General features: G+C 46.6%; 1 protein-coding gene across 2 annotated transcripts in view; it reads right to left on the bottom strand.

The window, feature by feature from the left end:
- Window positions 1–15,648, bottom strand: part of EEIG1 (estrogen-induced osteoclastogenesis regulator 1) — a 38,878-nt gene that overhangs the window by 5,867 nt on the left and 17,363 nt on the right. For both annotated transcript variants that reach the window (XM_076355028.1, XM_076355029.1), the window contains exons 3-11: window positions 11,001–11,121; window positions 10,645–10,674; window positions 6,868–6,984; window positions 6,321–6,367; window positions 3,473–3,630; window positions 2,243–2,347; window positions 1,775–1,964; window positions 1,465–1,586; window positions 296–365 (exon numbers count right to left, since the gene is read on the bottom strand). In XM_076355028.1, coding sequence (XP_076211143.1) covers window positions 296–365; window positions 1,465–1,586; window positions 1,775–1,964; window positions 2,243–2,347; window positions 3,473–3,630; window positions 6,321–6,367; window positions 6,868–6,984; window positions 10,645–10,674; window positions 11,001–11,121 — 960 coding nt within the window. The remainder of the gene's footprint in view (window positions 1–295; window positions 366–1,464; window positions 1,587–1,774; window positions 1,965–2,242; window positions 2,348–3,472; window positions 3,631–6,320; window positions 6,368–6,867; window positions 6,985–10,644; window positions 10,675–11,000; window positions 11,122–15,648) is intronic.

Genomic DNA, 15,648 nt, shown 5'->3' with positions numbered 1-15,648 from the left:
ACAGGAACCAACCTCTACCATTTTGTCCTTTTACTCCTTACTTCTGTTCTTGGATCTAACAACTAGGATCACATTAACCCTCTGAGCTCCTGCTGAGAACTGCATTCATACTCCAGTGCAGCTGTAGCCTGTCACCAGAGCGATCCCAGGGGTGCTAATGTGGGAAATAAAGCCACCACGTAGCACATGATGTTTAGAAATCTCTCCTGTAGCAAAAGGTGAAAGTTTCCTGGGTATAAAGAGCTAACTAATCTCTCCGGAGCACCTCTCTCTGTCAGCCTTTCAGGAAGCCTACCTGTTTCCCAGCTGAATACCACTCAATGTAGTTGTTCCATCTCTGCTCACAAACAACCTCAGGTTACTGTCTGCAGATAGAAAAGAAAGTAAGACATCAAAATCCAGAACTACCGACAGCTGCCAGGTGCTCCCCTCCCAGCCGCGTTACACAATGGTCAGCATGGGAACAAGTGTGTTTCTGGGAATGCATCTGCACGCTTTCTGGTGTTCCCACAGTAATAGAGCCCCTGGGAACTCCTCTTCTTGCTCTGAAAGGGAACCTCATGTACAAATCAACCACAGCATTAAGCTTTGGAAGAATATAATTCAGTGTTACTCCTCCAGCTGCTTCTTTTAAGGCAATTCCATTGATGCAAGTTCCTGGTCAGCTTAAGCATATCTGAACAGATGAGATATGGGGCCTCATGCTGCTTTTGTAGGCTCACTGGAGGAGAAACTCAGGCTGTTCTGCTGGCGAGAGGTGGCTACATTCAGTCTAGTTTTAACCCACGCCAGGCGAGGTGTAAATCCCCATATGATAAGAATGTTGCCATATGTGATGATTTAAGGTCACTAACTATAGAAGTACTAATAACAAGCTAGGCTCAGGTTTAAAACTTACTGAAAAACCTAGATGAAAAAGATTGATTTCTAGGCTAAACTGGAAAATGAAAACAAATGCGGTGATATCATCAGTTTTCTCTTAACAGATGCTGTGACTGCAATGGAGAAAACCCCTTCTTAGGCTCTCAGACAGACCTGATCACCAGCACACTGTGACCCACCTTTCCTCCCACCTTTTTGCAGAGACATGCTGTTTCCCCTCCAGTTGTGCTCTCCTACTTTGATAAATACCCTTGGGCTGACCCTGGACGAAGGCCACTAGAGCAGTGCAGACAGCTGATGTAACCGATTTCCACTGCCCTGAAGAATTGGTATTTTTCCCCCCTCATCCTGTATGTTTGAGCTACTGTTCAACCTCTGCTGTAGGGTGTAGAACAGCAGCAAGCGCTATTTGCTAATGGATGTGCAGATCTCACATCCACATGGTTTGTTTACCTGCCATAGAAACACCTAGCAAGCACTGAAAGCAAATTGCTGTCAAAAGGAGAAGGGAGTCCATGGCAGATTGGATCTGACTTGCTAAAAGAACAGCCAAGACCTCCCCTTTGAGAGTCATCCTCTCACCTTCAGTATTGCTGACATCCGTGAAGTCCTGACTCTGCATTATTTTCTCCACTATATCATCAGCATCGATCCTGGTGTCATCCACTCGGGTTGGGTGACTCTCCACTGAATCCTTTTTCCTCCTGGGGAGAGAAAATAAAGGGAAAACTTACTCGGCTTTTCAAGACACAGACTTTCAGATACTCTCCTGCTTTCCTTGGCAATAGCCTCCTTCTCAGCAGCTACAATCCAAGCTACCACTGCACGGAGACAAAGGAGTAGATTCTGTCTCGCCTCCCCAGAGAAGGCACTTTACTCCTCAGTTACCTACCGGGAGGGTCTATCCAGCAGAAGGGCTGGTCTGGGGGGGCGAGGTGGCTTCTCTAGTTTGTGGTCCCGCTCTCCCTCAGGACACTCCACCGTCATACTCAGCCCTCCAGACGCACTGCTGCTGGTGGAGGTATTCCGGCGATGGGTCAAGTCGGACATACTAGAAGAACGGGAGTGCTCCGTGCTGTAACCTGCAAAAACAGCGTGATTACAAACCAGATCTTCTCCCCTTCCTGGCAGCACAGTTAACAGGCAGGGCAGCTTCAGACCAGCATTTCAGCATTTCTGCTCCCATATACAGAGGTTTAGACATACATCTATGAGTTCATCTGCAGAGACTAAAGAGGAGAGTCTGATACTAAAGAGCAGGGTGAGAGAGATGGCTGGAAATCACTCTCACAAAAGCTTGTTGCAGGAAAGAAAAAGGGATAGGGCCAGTGCTGGCAGAGCTGTACGGATCAATAGTTACCAGAGATCTTGGACTGCTGGCTGGCGTAGCTGGAGTTCCGCGAGTGCCCCGAGTGGAAGACTTCCTCTGGGCTGGACAGGTTCTGATCCGGTTCTTCTGGGACACCTGCCAAGGAACAACAGGGCACTCCACTTACACCGTACCCAAGCCAGCACATTGCCTGCTGATCACCTGGGACTGGAAGTTGATCTTGGGACGCTAGATCAAGGAAAGGGCAAGTCTGTTGGCAGAGCCCTGCTGAGCTTAGAAGCAGTTGGGGAGTAGGGGAGACAACAATGAGCTTCTTTGTCAAGCTTATCACTAATTCCAGCATCCAGCGCCTGAATTTGCAAGCATCTCTGGGGGCTTGAAGGATCTAGAAGGACAGGTAGTATCCAAAGCTATTCATAGTTAAAAGTACTAAGCTAAGACCAAGAAAGCATCAAATGGCCACTGGCAGTAAAGTATTGCAACCTCCGTTTGGGTGCTTCTCCTGTTACTACCTTTCCCCTTCTATTACTTGTGAGAGCCCATGGCATTTAAATCACATCTGAATTTGATACAGAAACCTCAGCATAACCTCTGCTCCTTTGCTGTTGTCCCTGCTTGTCTCTCTTGCAGCAAGCTTATCCAAAAGTGCACAAGTGTGACACGTTAGCCAGCTTTTTAAGAAGAGAACTTGCACACTGCTAAGTCACTGAGGCGATGAGACTAGAGCACTGTTTTGGTGCAGTGTATCTGCCTGCACATTTGGAGTGTGCTGGGAAGAAAAAAGGCTATGACAAAATGCAGTGCCCTTGAAAACGGGCTCATAGACAAGCCAAAGAACTCTGCATCAGCAGCTGGAACAAGGCCATCAGACCTCAAACCAACCTCTAAAACCTTCAGAGGAACTTTTCTAGAAGATAAGTCTGAGCAACAGAATAGCTGAGTGGAGAACAATGTTAAGTGTCATTAAACACAATGGGAAGCAGGGATGAGTGCAATACATGAATTATTAAATCCCCAGCAAAAAGAACAAATTGCTTTATCTCCACTAACAGAAACATGTGGCAAAGATTCATGCTTCCTCTCCTCAGTTGCACTTAATAAATGGTTTTGTTTTTCTCAGTTTTCTTAATGAGCAGAGGGGTGAGGATGGGTGTGGGAAAACATGAAAAATTAAAGAGTTTCTGTGCTCGCAACTGCTGGGAAAAACAAAAGTGTGTCCAGGCACAGCCAAGCATTGGACTCCAGGACGGGCATTCATACCCGAGCTGAGAATGACAGTTCTTGGCTTGGTCTGACGCAGAGAGCCAATCGTGGCTGAACTGCTGCTGCTGCTGCTTGTGGTTCCCTCGCCCTTACAGGTCAGCTGCAGGGTAGAGTCCTGTCCTGGTATGGTGATGGATTTGGCGGTGGAAGGAGGCCTGTAATCAGAAGCCAAGAAGGTTACAAACTGCCAGGCAGGGACTGGGAATCACCCCACCGCACTGGCAATTCCCACTCTGCTCTACCAAGAGGGTTCCCCCACCTGCCCCTACCCTTCGTGGGGAGGGGGGAAGCTGGCAGCCCTCTGTGAGTAGCGACACAGAGTGACACTGGATTTTGCTTTCCTACATGCAAGACTCGGGTCTTCCCTACCTCATACTGCATCTGGACTGCATTACAAGGAAAAGCAAGTTTCTGAGGTAAATTAAGGCAAAAAGGGACCATTCAATTATTTATACAGGACAACAGGCTCAGAGCCTGCACTATCCTCCAGAAGACCATCCAGAACTGCCCTTTTCCCCCCAATATGTGTCCAGTGGCCAGCTGGCCTCACAAACAGGAGCTGGTTTGCTGTTGTCCACTCTAAATTCCAGCACCCTTTTGTTACACCTTTTTGGCTCAGGTCAAAAAGAAACCTTTTATCCCAGCAACCCCATCCCCCTATGAGAGTACTTTTACAATGATCAAATGACCTTTCCATTTTTTAACTGACGATTAACCTCCTTTTCAGTGAGACTGAAGTGTTTTTCCAGCTGTCAAAACTGTTTTTCTGGTTATTCTGTGTGCTCCCAACATCCCTTTGTAAATGCTGACTGCAGGGCAGAGTGGTGAGTGCCTGGAGCCCCCTCCCTTCCTCCAGAAGTGTTTTTGGGTGGAAGCCACAGCATGTGCAGCGTGGCAAAGTGAATATTCCTGTTGGAGCCCTAACCTCCCTGTAGCCCAAAGTCTGAACTGGAACTAACGGATCATATTATGCTTTTTAAGTGAGAAGCAAGAAAAAAAAAAAACCTTTTATTTGTCTCACTTGGAGCTCTGAGGGAAGATGCTACATGAGAGGACCTTTGCAATATTTTCGGAAAAAAAAATAAAGCACTGAGAATATTTTATAAGGGCAGCCAAACAGCCATAAAGGTTTCAGGAAACCCACAGCATGCCTTCCCCAGGAAAAAAAAAAAAACCCTCCCTAATCACGTTATCAGTGATTTACATGCACCCAGGTACTTTGGGGACTTTGCTTTGCAGGTTAATAAGGCCTTTACAGCCTTAATCAAGCAAACTGTTCCTGCAGCAGCTGTCGGAGCAGCCTGTGGGTCTGCCAGCTCAGGCTGCTCAGCCTGCTCTGCCCTCCTGCACGACACCCAGGAGGAGGTTCATCCGAGTGCTGCAGAAAGTCAGTGCTCGGAAGTGATTTCTCAGCACAGTTTAATTCCTGCCTAATCCCCTAATGAGTGCCATTTCTCAAAAGCTCTACTGATCAAGGACTATTCCACATGCAAAGCTTCCATTTTCGGACATTTGCACATTGTCAACATATAAGGAAAAAATGGGAATGACTGCAGAAATCCTTTAAGAAAATTAGGAGGTTTCACTTTCAGACTGACCCTACTTATATTAAATGGAGATATATATATCCAATTCTGTATAATTTTCAGGCACTCTAACAGGGGGACTTGCTTCCACAGTGAAGGAGCAACAGGTATTTTTGTCAGACATATTACTGCCAGACATCCTAGTACCCTAGATTTAAAACATCTGTTACTGTTACAAAGTTATGGTTTAAGATATCTAAAACTTCTTTATTACACTTCCTTCTGAAGCAGAAATTTTTCACAATCAGATGACGCTGCATTTAGGGTTTGAAAGACTCAGAAAACGCTGCAGCACTATGAAAAACCATTCACAAAATCAACCAACCAAAAATCATGCAGCATTTTATGACAAGAATGCAAGCTAATTTATACACTTTAAGCTAACTCCCGAAATTAGACCTTTTAGCCCAGAATACCACTGCTACAAGAGATGGCCTCAAGGTAAAGCTTTCTTCTCTCATACTGTTGGGAGTCAACACAAAATATTTATATCAACACATGGCAGTCCTGTATAGTCACACACCTTACAGCAATGCTAAGGCAGGTTGGCTTGGACTGCAGAGTCTTGCAATGCTATACGCAATATGAAGGCACATATTGCCGGTATGTTTGTTAGTTGATCCCCCAACAATTCTTTAAGCAACAAAACTGCTTCATAGCTTAACTGTACTTATTCTTTCCTATCACGATGCATTAAAAATAAAAGTACATGACTGCAATTTCTCTGCTAATTAATACAAATTGTGAACCTGGGTCCCTGTAGAAGAAAAGGAGAACTAAAATGTTTCAGCCTTGCAGTATTTTTGTTGCTGTTTCAAGTCAAGATCTTTATCCTCTGTGGTATGTGCTGAAGTGTGTCCATTTCCAAGACTGTTTTCTTCATTGACCTTTCCCTTCTCGGAGGTCAGTGAAACCAACCCCAGAGCTATGAGAAATTCTGTCCTTCACGCAAAACATGAATTTTGTTATCAATGTCCATTAGTTTCCAAAAACCTAACTGACACTAGCAGGGAAGATACCAGCACAACCAATAACCAAGCTGGGAAAACCAGAGCAGAGAACAAACCAACAGCACAGGCTGGCTTAGCTATTCTGGCTGATTCAACAATCCAGACCACCAGTTTCAACCTTTCCCCTGTACTTCCCAATATCAAGGGCATCTTTTCCCCTTCCCCATCAATTTTAGTCTCCAGCAGAGAACGGCAAAAGAATCAGGTGTCCTGGTCTGCCCAGAACGGGGCGAGCACCCAGAAACTCACGTTTTGAAGCAGGGGTCCCCCGAGAGCAGGGACATTCCGATCATGACCTGGAGAGGGGGGACAAGGCACATCGTTAGCCATGCTGCGGCGAGCTCCTCACTTCACAACAGTCAGGAGGTCAAGGGCTAGGTGTAAAGATTAGCAAGACCTAGATCATTTCCAAAGGAAATCAGCTTCAGGGATTTAGCAAGGTATTTCCCTCCCTGCCCCAAATCACTGGCATCAGTAACCCCAAGTCGCAGTGGCTCAGCAGGACACCAGCCTGGCCCCCCTGACAATGCACTTAGAACTTTCCCCTCCCCCTCCTGTTCACGCTTTCTTGATGACAAAGAATGCTATCGAGGGTCATCGCTTGGCCAAACGGATGCCAAGGTATCAAAGGGCAACTCTGATAATGGGAAACTTCCCAAGTCAGACTAGCAGCATAAAAGCAAAATCCTGTCTCTGTACATAACAGGACCTTCTCCCAGGCCTAGTACTGCACTCTGGCTGCGCTCTTTCCAAATTCAATAGTAGGATTTCACTGTAGCCGCACCAGCTGCCGTACCTTTAGGATGGAGTTGTCCTGTCGGGTGTTCTTAGTATCATATCCTTCCAGCAAGCAGCAACGGACAGTGGATCCAGAGCCCGCAAATTCTGCCAGATTTAGATCAGCAAAGCCCAGCTGTAGCCAAGAAAACAATGGAGGGGAAGGGGAAAGAACAAAAATCACTCAATAAAGGGATACGCAGTGTCACACAGACCAAAGGAAGAGAGTGCATCTGCGAGCGAGGGCAGAAACAGGAGCCGGTACGCACACAGTCGTGGCTGTGAAGACCCCCTACTCTGGAGGATGGGCAGGGTCATATTCCTAATGCCCAGCCAGGTGGACACTCGGAGGCGTTCAGGAAGCCAGCCCCGCGTGGAGGAAGGACGTACAGTAGTGGTGCTGGCCAGGAAAGTGTTAACCAGCCCGCAGTCGTTGCATAACCAAGGACATGGAAGGCACTAGGTCAACGATGTGGAAAAAACAGAATCACACATACACAAACATAATAAGGCACTCTTTGTATTGGGCCATCCCAGAATGCAGTGGAGCATGTGAACCAGGAGATGAAAGGATATTGTTACAGAGGAAAGTGACACTGTCCTGAAAAACAAAAAACTGAGACTTTTAGCACAGCAAGCTGGAAGTCCAGAGCCATGCAGCAGTGCATGTGCCTCACCTCCACAGATGCAGCTGCTGGGCTGGGGAACTCCTGGAGCCAAGTTTCCTCAACACTGCTAAGATTTAACTAGCAAGTGGTATGTTTGACAGGCAGAAGGGAAGAGAAATATTTGGAGAGATTTAGTTGTGAGCTCTCTAAACCTTCTCTAACAAAGGGGAAGCAAATAGAGAAGGTGACAGAAAGTTGAAGATTACAGGCAAATTCAAAGAGGGTATTGATGCCTCTAGAGTAAAGACAAACACAATGAAGAGTACTTTTGTTTTTCTGCTCTAATTCCTGGTATATTAATCCAGTGTTTCAAAGAAAAAGTTACAGCTTGTTTTATGCAGAGCTTTAGCAATAAAAGTCAGTCGTGTCTCATCTAATCTGATCAGGAAGAGATGCTGTACCCCATATTTGGCCAAACTGTCCAAGCATGGAAAGTTCGCGTCACTCCAACATACAGGTCAGCTTCCACAAGAACATGGAGAGAAGGTGGAGAAGCAGCAGCTCGGACCTAGCTGTTATTCTGTGCATTGCGGTACATTTCTCCTGCCCTAGTGTTGACAGCCGGATGATACAACTGAACAGGGAGCCCCACACAGTAGCACCATCCTAACGAACTGTGGTGCTCTGTCAACTGTGAAAGCTGATAGGGAGTCACAGCACAAGCCACAGTCACTGCCATATGAACCCTGCCTCCCACTGTTCCAAATCAAAAGTCTAAACGACAGCCTGCACAAGATAGATGATTCAGGAGAAGACAGCAGCAAGATTAGCGTAGCTGCTTCCTCCATCCCATTCTCAAAGGGGAACCAGAGCTGATGGCAAAGGAAAAAAAAAAAGTGTGGGATAGAGCAGGAACCTTTCTTCAGCAAAAAAAAAAGGAAGGAAAAAAATGACCTAACTTTTCTCTCTTCTTAAGAATTCCCTTAACGCAAGTGTTTCTCCAGCCCTTGCTGTAGATGTTCCTCTGTCTCTTCTAGCCAAGGGCTACGCTGCTTGCTGAATATTCACTGATAAGGAAAAAACAGTGAATTTTTATCTCTCAGAGATAAACAGGACAGGAGAAAGCCACAGAGGGAGCTGCAGTCCATCACTGTGACAAAATTGGAGGACAGAGGAGACATAGCACGACGACACCAGCAGAACAACATGGCACAGGAGTGGCCCAGACCCAGATCCCTCTTCCTCCACCACAGCACTAACTTCTCTAAGATCAACATTGGAGGACAGAGTGTGGGAGAACCCTCCAGCAACCCATATGGTGTGCTGAGGTCAGAAGCTCTTTTCAGGAAGCAGACTCCCAGTATATAGAGGAAGGATCCCTTAACAAAAGGATGTTTTCAGATGTAACCTTTCAGAATAGTTTCCTCAGTTTTCCAGCCAGCTGATGGTGTTTCTTCCAGCTCAGGGAAAGAGTTTCCGCTTTATCAGTCCTTCCTGTTGGCTTCCGCTCTATAACCTCTGACACTGAAGTGACATTAACGTCAAACCAAAAGGTGCACGAGGTGGTGGAAACTCTGTCTTGAGCACAAACAGCTCTATCACTCTCGGTCCCTGCTGAAGGCGGACCAGGTAAAGAGGGCATTCACAAGTTGCATTTTCCTCTACATCTGCTGCCACAATTAGAGGATTTTTCAGCTGAATGAGTGTAGTTTAAAAAGGTGAGGACCTATTGTTTAGAATGGGAAAATAGCTGCATGAACATACACCATAGACCTCTGCTAGAAACGTTAGGAATCCCAAGTAAGTCAGCTCTGCCACGAGGACCTGCCTGGAACAAGCCTGGTCCATAGGGCAAGCCTGCAAGGCTTAATCACCCTGTCTGGTGTGACATCCCTCATCTCTCAACTGCCAAAATGCTCGGGCCATCTTCTGTTGAATTCCAGAACGCCTCTGTCTTCTTCACAGGAGACTAAGCAACATACCAGCCCAAGAGATGACAAGTACTTGAGCTTTGGTCTCTAATTCTGGGCTGGAGCAACTAGGTCTCTTTCAGAATGCCACTAAACACAACTGAAGACCGAGTAAAAGGGAAGTAGGTTAGAACATGGCCTGAATAAGAGCCCACGTTAACTCCACCATGGAGACATGCCTTCAGGCTTCCTTTAATTCTGCATTTCCAAATACTGTGGGAAGCCTGAGGATGGACGCCATGGGAGGAGCAGGCTGACGCATTTACTTCGTCTCAGAGGTATATCTCTTCCTCCAGCTATGCTGCTCTCCCTGGACAGGCAGCTCTGCAGAATGGAGGAATAACTTCCCCCCAGTGTGAATTTAGTGAAAGAGAAACTGATGGCCCTAGAGACCATGTCCTAATTAGCAGCAAAAAAGGAACAGTGTGGCAGCAACATTGCCCTCTATCACGCAGCACAGCAGTACATAGGAGTGAGTGCAGTTCACCCTTCAAAGCCAGTTGCCTCCATGGTCTCAGGAAGGATATCGATCGGGAGAAATTCTTACAAGGTCATGCGTGACCTGAACATCTGTTTATTAGCAACTAGCAGCAGTGACTCATTTTCAAACAAATATGGTTTGGGGCTCTGCGCGAGCTCAACTTCTAAGCCAACATTGTCTCTTGATCCAGCACAAAGAGGAGAAGGGGGTGGCCCACTGTCTCTCCCATCGCACAGGCAGGAAAACGGGGGGGAAACAAACCAAAAGTAACATCCTGGCTGATCATTTTGTTTTTTGCCTCAATGTCTCTTGTGCTTTGGAGGGTGGTGATTTCTGCTGTAGGTTTCTGCCTGCACTCACGAGGCAGCGAGGTGCCTACCCCATCCACAGCTGGCTGCTGTGTTCTGGAGAACAGAACTGGAGTCTGTGTTTCTTTATTAGTGAGATGTTGCCAGAAGCCAGAGAGTTCACATCTGACTCAGAACTTCCCCAAAGCTTGAGGACATGCAGATCATCTTCCCAACCCCCTTCTCAGATCCACATCCAGCGCAATCTGGATCCTGTCCCAGCAAGTCGATTTTTTCGGGAAATCACTTAACTCAGGCTTAAAATAGGAACTAATGACCGTTTGTCCAGATTGCTTCATGCAGCAGTCACTGGTTTCTAATGGGTGTAAAACACTAGCAGAAGACAAGACCATCATCACTCTGCCACATTTGCCCTTTCTGTGCTCTTACCTTTGAGTAGGTTTTTCCGCCCTTCAGCTCCTGTAAGGGGAGACAAAACAAACAGGAAAAGCAGCTATTTTGTGTGCTGGGGAAACAGGGGGAAAGTCATTACTCAATCCTGGAATTTGCTCTCAGGATTTCACAAACCTCTGTCTCTCAGGGGTTACCACCACCCTGGTTGCTCCCACCCTCTGTCAAGCGCCCTTGCTGGAGAGAACGGCTCCGTTCGAGTCACATCCTGGCCCAAACAATCTTTCCTTCCCACCACTGTCCATGTGATTCTTCTTGCTGCCAAAAAAGCAGCTAGTAACCAACACCAGTACACTGGTAGTACTACCTGCCAGAAGCAGAAGCTAGATGCTCACCTTACGGACAGATACTCGGCAGATGCAGGGGTCCAGGAGTCCTGTGGCTGGGTTGGCACTCATTTTACACACAAAGGTGAATTTCTTTTTCCAGCGGACACAGTTTTCCTGAACTTCCTCTCTATGAGAATGCAAAAAAAATACAGTCTTCAAATAAAGGTACAAAGCCAAATCAATCCCAACTATTAAGTACCTTTTTTAATGACTGGCAACGTGGCCTGTAAACATCCTCTACAACACAGCTTGGTCCACACCACCTGAAACTGCACCACACAAAGGTGTTACGTTAGCATCAAGCTTTTCACTAGGCAATACAGGTAAAATCCACCTAGGTTACACGGAAGACTAATCAACTCACCAGCCGAGTTTACCTTTAAAACTCTCACAAGCTCTCCGACATTTCCTGCTTAGCCGGTTTAGCTCATTCATCGTCCGGCTCGGACAGAGCCAGCCTGTGTAACCGAATTGGGCTGAAGGTTCGCGAGCTTATCGTCCTACCATGTGCCTGTTTTGTACAGCCTCTGTACAGCAAACGTGCTATGTGTCCTGGACAGCTTGTCCTTCCCAGGCAGCCATCCTGCTTCTTATGCTGGGACTAAGCCAGTGAGGACGGCCAGCTCGAAGGACAAAAATGCACGTGGAAATGCTCCTGGGTGCATGCAGACGGGACCACGCCAAGCAAACACTGTGCTTCAAATCATGGGGGGGGCGTTTCAGACCGTAAAGCAGCCTCAGCCAGGGAGGAGGCAGTTTTCCTTGCACAGCTTCTGAGCAGCCTACTCGCATCTCCACGGCAAGTGGAGAAGTGCATGGCTCCAGCATAGCCTGAGCCGCAGGAGGAAGAGAAGAAAAGAAGCCTTCCAGATTGCAGGAATCGCTTCAGGTATAGCTTTGGCTTCTGCAGAGCCCTCAGGGGAAGCTGGATTTCACCCTTCAAAGGAGGCAGGTTCAAAGGAGGCCGGAAACGAGGTGTGGAGGCCCTTCCACGGGGCTCTGCTTCCCCACTGAGCCTCTGCAGGACCTGATCCATTTATGGCTCAGAGCTTGGTCCTCAGCCAATTAAGTTCTCAAAGTAATGAGGGCGGGGGGGGGGGGAGGGGGAGTGAAGGCACTTTTGACAGCTATGAGCTAGCAAGTTTGCATCTCGCTCTTATCTCTCCTCTTAGCACAGGACAAAGGGGCAAGGGCACCGGATAAAGTGTTTGCTTTAGCAGGGAAAGGGAGGCTTCCCACCATCTGACCGGGGCATGGTGTGAGCCAAAGAGATCGGTGGCAAAGGGGAGAACGATCAGTCTCGGTATCACCTCAACTCTCCTCCTGGGAAGGCAGGGGCAGAAGTTGGTGCACAGCCCAACAAGCCCTTCTGCAACCTCGAGGTGAGCCCAACAGGACAGATACAAACCCTTATTGCAGCCTTTCAGTACTTAAAGGAGGCTTATAAGAAAGATGGGGACAGACTTTTTAGCAGGGCCTGTTGCGACAGGACAAGGGGGAATGGCTTTAAACTAAAGGGGGGTAGATTTAGGCTAGATGTAAAGAAGGAATTTTTTACGCTGAGGGTAGTGAAGCACTGGCCCAGGTTTCCCAGAGAGGTGGTGGATGCCCCATCCCTGGAAACATTCCAGGTCAGGCTGGACGGGGCTCTGAGCAACCTGATCTAGTTAAAGATGTCCCTGCTCATTGCAGGGGGGTTGGACTAGATGGCCTTTAGAGGTCCCTTCCAACCCAAACTGTTCTGTGATTCTACGATACCAGGGACTGGATCCTGACCCAGGAGGTCCCCTCTAGTCCTCTGAGCTATTTTGTGGGACCTGAATGTGCTGGCCAAGACAAACAGAAGAGAACAGAAAACGTAGCTGACAAATAACTGAAACCTGTAATCCTCTGTAATGCAGATAAGGGCTGATCATCCCCGTTTAAAACGTGGGAAAACAGAAGGCAGCAATTCCTTCAAGGCAGTGAACTTAAACTCCTTTCAGACAGAACTAAGGCTAGCTATTGAAGTCATTGAAAAGTGAGACATCTAAGTGCCGAAAATACCTTTGAATCTGGGATTAATTCAAGATGAGATCTGGTTCTCATTGCTCCACTCAACTTACTCCAGCTCCTTCAGACAGGAGAAGAAACACTTCCAGAGAGATTAAAAAGGCTTTGCCTATAATAATATATTCACCGAACCAGCCAAATTAGGCAAGTTAAATTTCAGATGTGAGGTGCCTTAAACCTGACTTAATAGTAGTCATCTCAAATGACCTAAAGGAAGGAAAACTCAGATACAGGTGAAAAAAGGAATTCAACAGAATAGAAAAATGCTCATGAACACGTGCTTCAGAAACGCAAGGAAGGTACACGGGATGCAGAAAACACTGAATATTTTAGCAGCATTAGTCGTCTTTAAAAAGGAACTGCTATTTTCTAGAGAGCAAGGCTAATGCTAATTCTGCTAACGACACCAGAGCTTCAAGCTGAATCCTTGAAGGCAGCTACAAGTGAACGATCTTCAGATCAGACGGGTACAACAGCACATTGCTGCAAACCTCATTCACAAGTGTGGCTCAGAGCTCTAACTCCTGTCACAACCGAATATTTAAGTGACTAAGCTCCAGCTCCCGAACACCCATCGCATGCGCCTGGCTCCCTGCAGCTGCTTTGTCAGTGGGATCGGCAAGAGCTGCTCTAGTGTGCGAGTTTCCTTACTCATGAGTTCTCACTCGTATTACAATGCAGCTATGATTAAGCATCTGCTGGATGCTGTCTAAGTCCAATGAAGGCTAATTACTTCAAAACGTGGCAAAAAGTACTGATTAGTAATAAAGAGCTCCTTCATAGCTAATTGCTGTTAGCATAAGCTCTGCTAACAGACATTCTGCTTCTTATTAAGGATGTATGTTGGCTTTCCAAAACTGCTGTAGATACCACACGGCTCAAGGGATTAGGAAAAGGATTTGGGGGGGGGTTTGTTACCCACAGCACCGCGAACACGAACCCAAGCTGCAGGTGCAAGCATAGCTTGGGGCTTTTTATGTCTTTGGAACAGTCTGCACAGGGCGGAAAGGAGTTTGCAAGATAAAATGCAGAGCTGCTTTCCAGTCACAAGTTTCACAACCATTCAACAATGACTTTCAACTTTCTTTTTTACTTTAAAGAGTGGCTTTTAAGGGTGGCGGCTGGGTCTGTATCGTTAGACAAGCAAGAGACAGCACTATTGTTTCAAGCCAAACTCTAAAAAAATTAGTTCCACATTTCCAAAAGATGGCATGTGGGGAAGCAATGGGCTTTGTCTATCCACCTCCCATCAAGCTATCATTAGGCTGGTAATTAGAGAACACTAAAATAGGGGAAAAAAGTGGACTCAGATGAGGAGCAGTTTTGTATTTAGCCCTAGAATATTCTCTGATGTACAGTTAGGAACCATCACACAGAAACCAAACACACACAAGAAGCGTGGCGAGGGCTGCACCGAGAGGCGTTTCCTTCCATCCTAATCACAAGGCACCTAAAAGCAAAGCAGAAACTAACAGCTGAAGACCAGAAGTGTCTAATTTTAAGTTTTACTCTGTATTTGGAAAGCCAGAAATAGATCAGACTAATGCCTGGTACTAGGTGCCAATTCAACGGGTCTTCAGAAGTTTTATTTTAAAAAAGCCGTCTGTACCATTTTGCAAAAAGACTCCCAGAAGGTTGAATGCCTGCCAAGCTAAGCTTTGCCCTCTTCTGACTTGAGACTTACTCAAAGCTGTGTAATTACTCTTCCAGACCTAAATATACCTCCTCAGAATAAACCGATGCAACCCTGTGGCAGCTTTTGTGAAAAGTGGAGTTCCAGAAAGAGCTTCTCGGGGTCTTCCAACCCTGGAGCTGCCTATCTACCTCCAGCTCCTTGACTAGCCAGAAGGGACAGTTTACTGCATCCCCCAGGCACCATCCTACCCCTCGAGAGAAGATTTACCAGAAAAGGAGCAATTAGAAGATGTTTCACCATAGCATGGTATGAATCCAAGTAACGGGAACGATGCACAGCAGTGACCCACCGGTTTATCTACTTTTACAGAAGTATTAGTGTGCTCGGTGAAGCCACCACTCTTTGGGTTCGGATCTCACGCATAGCCTTACTGCAGCTCTGGAGACAAGCGGAGGAACACGTGATGAACAGATTTTAGAGAAGAGATGTTTACCAACTGTGATTTTAGTGCCAGACAGAGTAGCACTGTTACACAAAGCCACAAAGCTCACTATGAATGCAAGTTCGCTAAAGCAAACACTTCTAGAAAAAGGCCACGTATACGACACATGCTATCTTGGGCTACCGTGGGCCTCTGTCCCACATGAAAACCTAGCTAATGAAACACCAGAACAGAGATTAAAACTTCTATTTACAGACTCAAAGCTGAGTTGTACCCAACTGGGTATCATGCTTCAAACACACAACCCATTGAAACATTTTTGCCTTGCTGGAACATTTAGAAAAGCAGATGTTTCACTCTTACTTTATGGCAGTACTCACTCATAAGACAGTTAAAGAACGAAACATCATAAAAAGGCCCAAAAAAGGAGGGCAACGACAACAAAAAATAGCTTTCTAATGCCAAACATTTCAGTACAGCAATGTGTCTCAGTCTGATGTTTCATGCACGGGAGCAGATGTGGG

This window comes from Aptenodytes patagonicus, chromosome 18, assembly GCF_965638725.1.
Source record: "Aptenodytes patagonicus chromosome 18, bAptPat1.pri.cur, whole genome shotgun sequence".
Lineage (NCBI taxonomy): Eukaryota > Metazoa > Chordata > Aves > Sphenisciformes > Spheniscidae > Aptenodytes > Aptenodytes patagonicus.
This window is presented reverse-complemented; position numbering and strand designations above follow the sequence as displayed.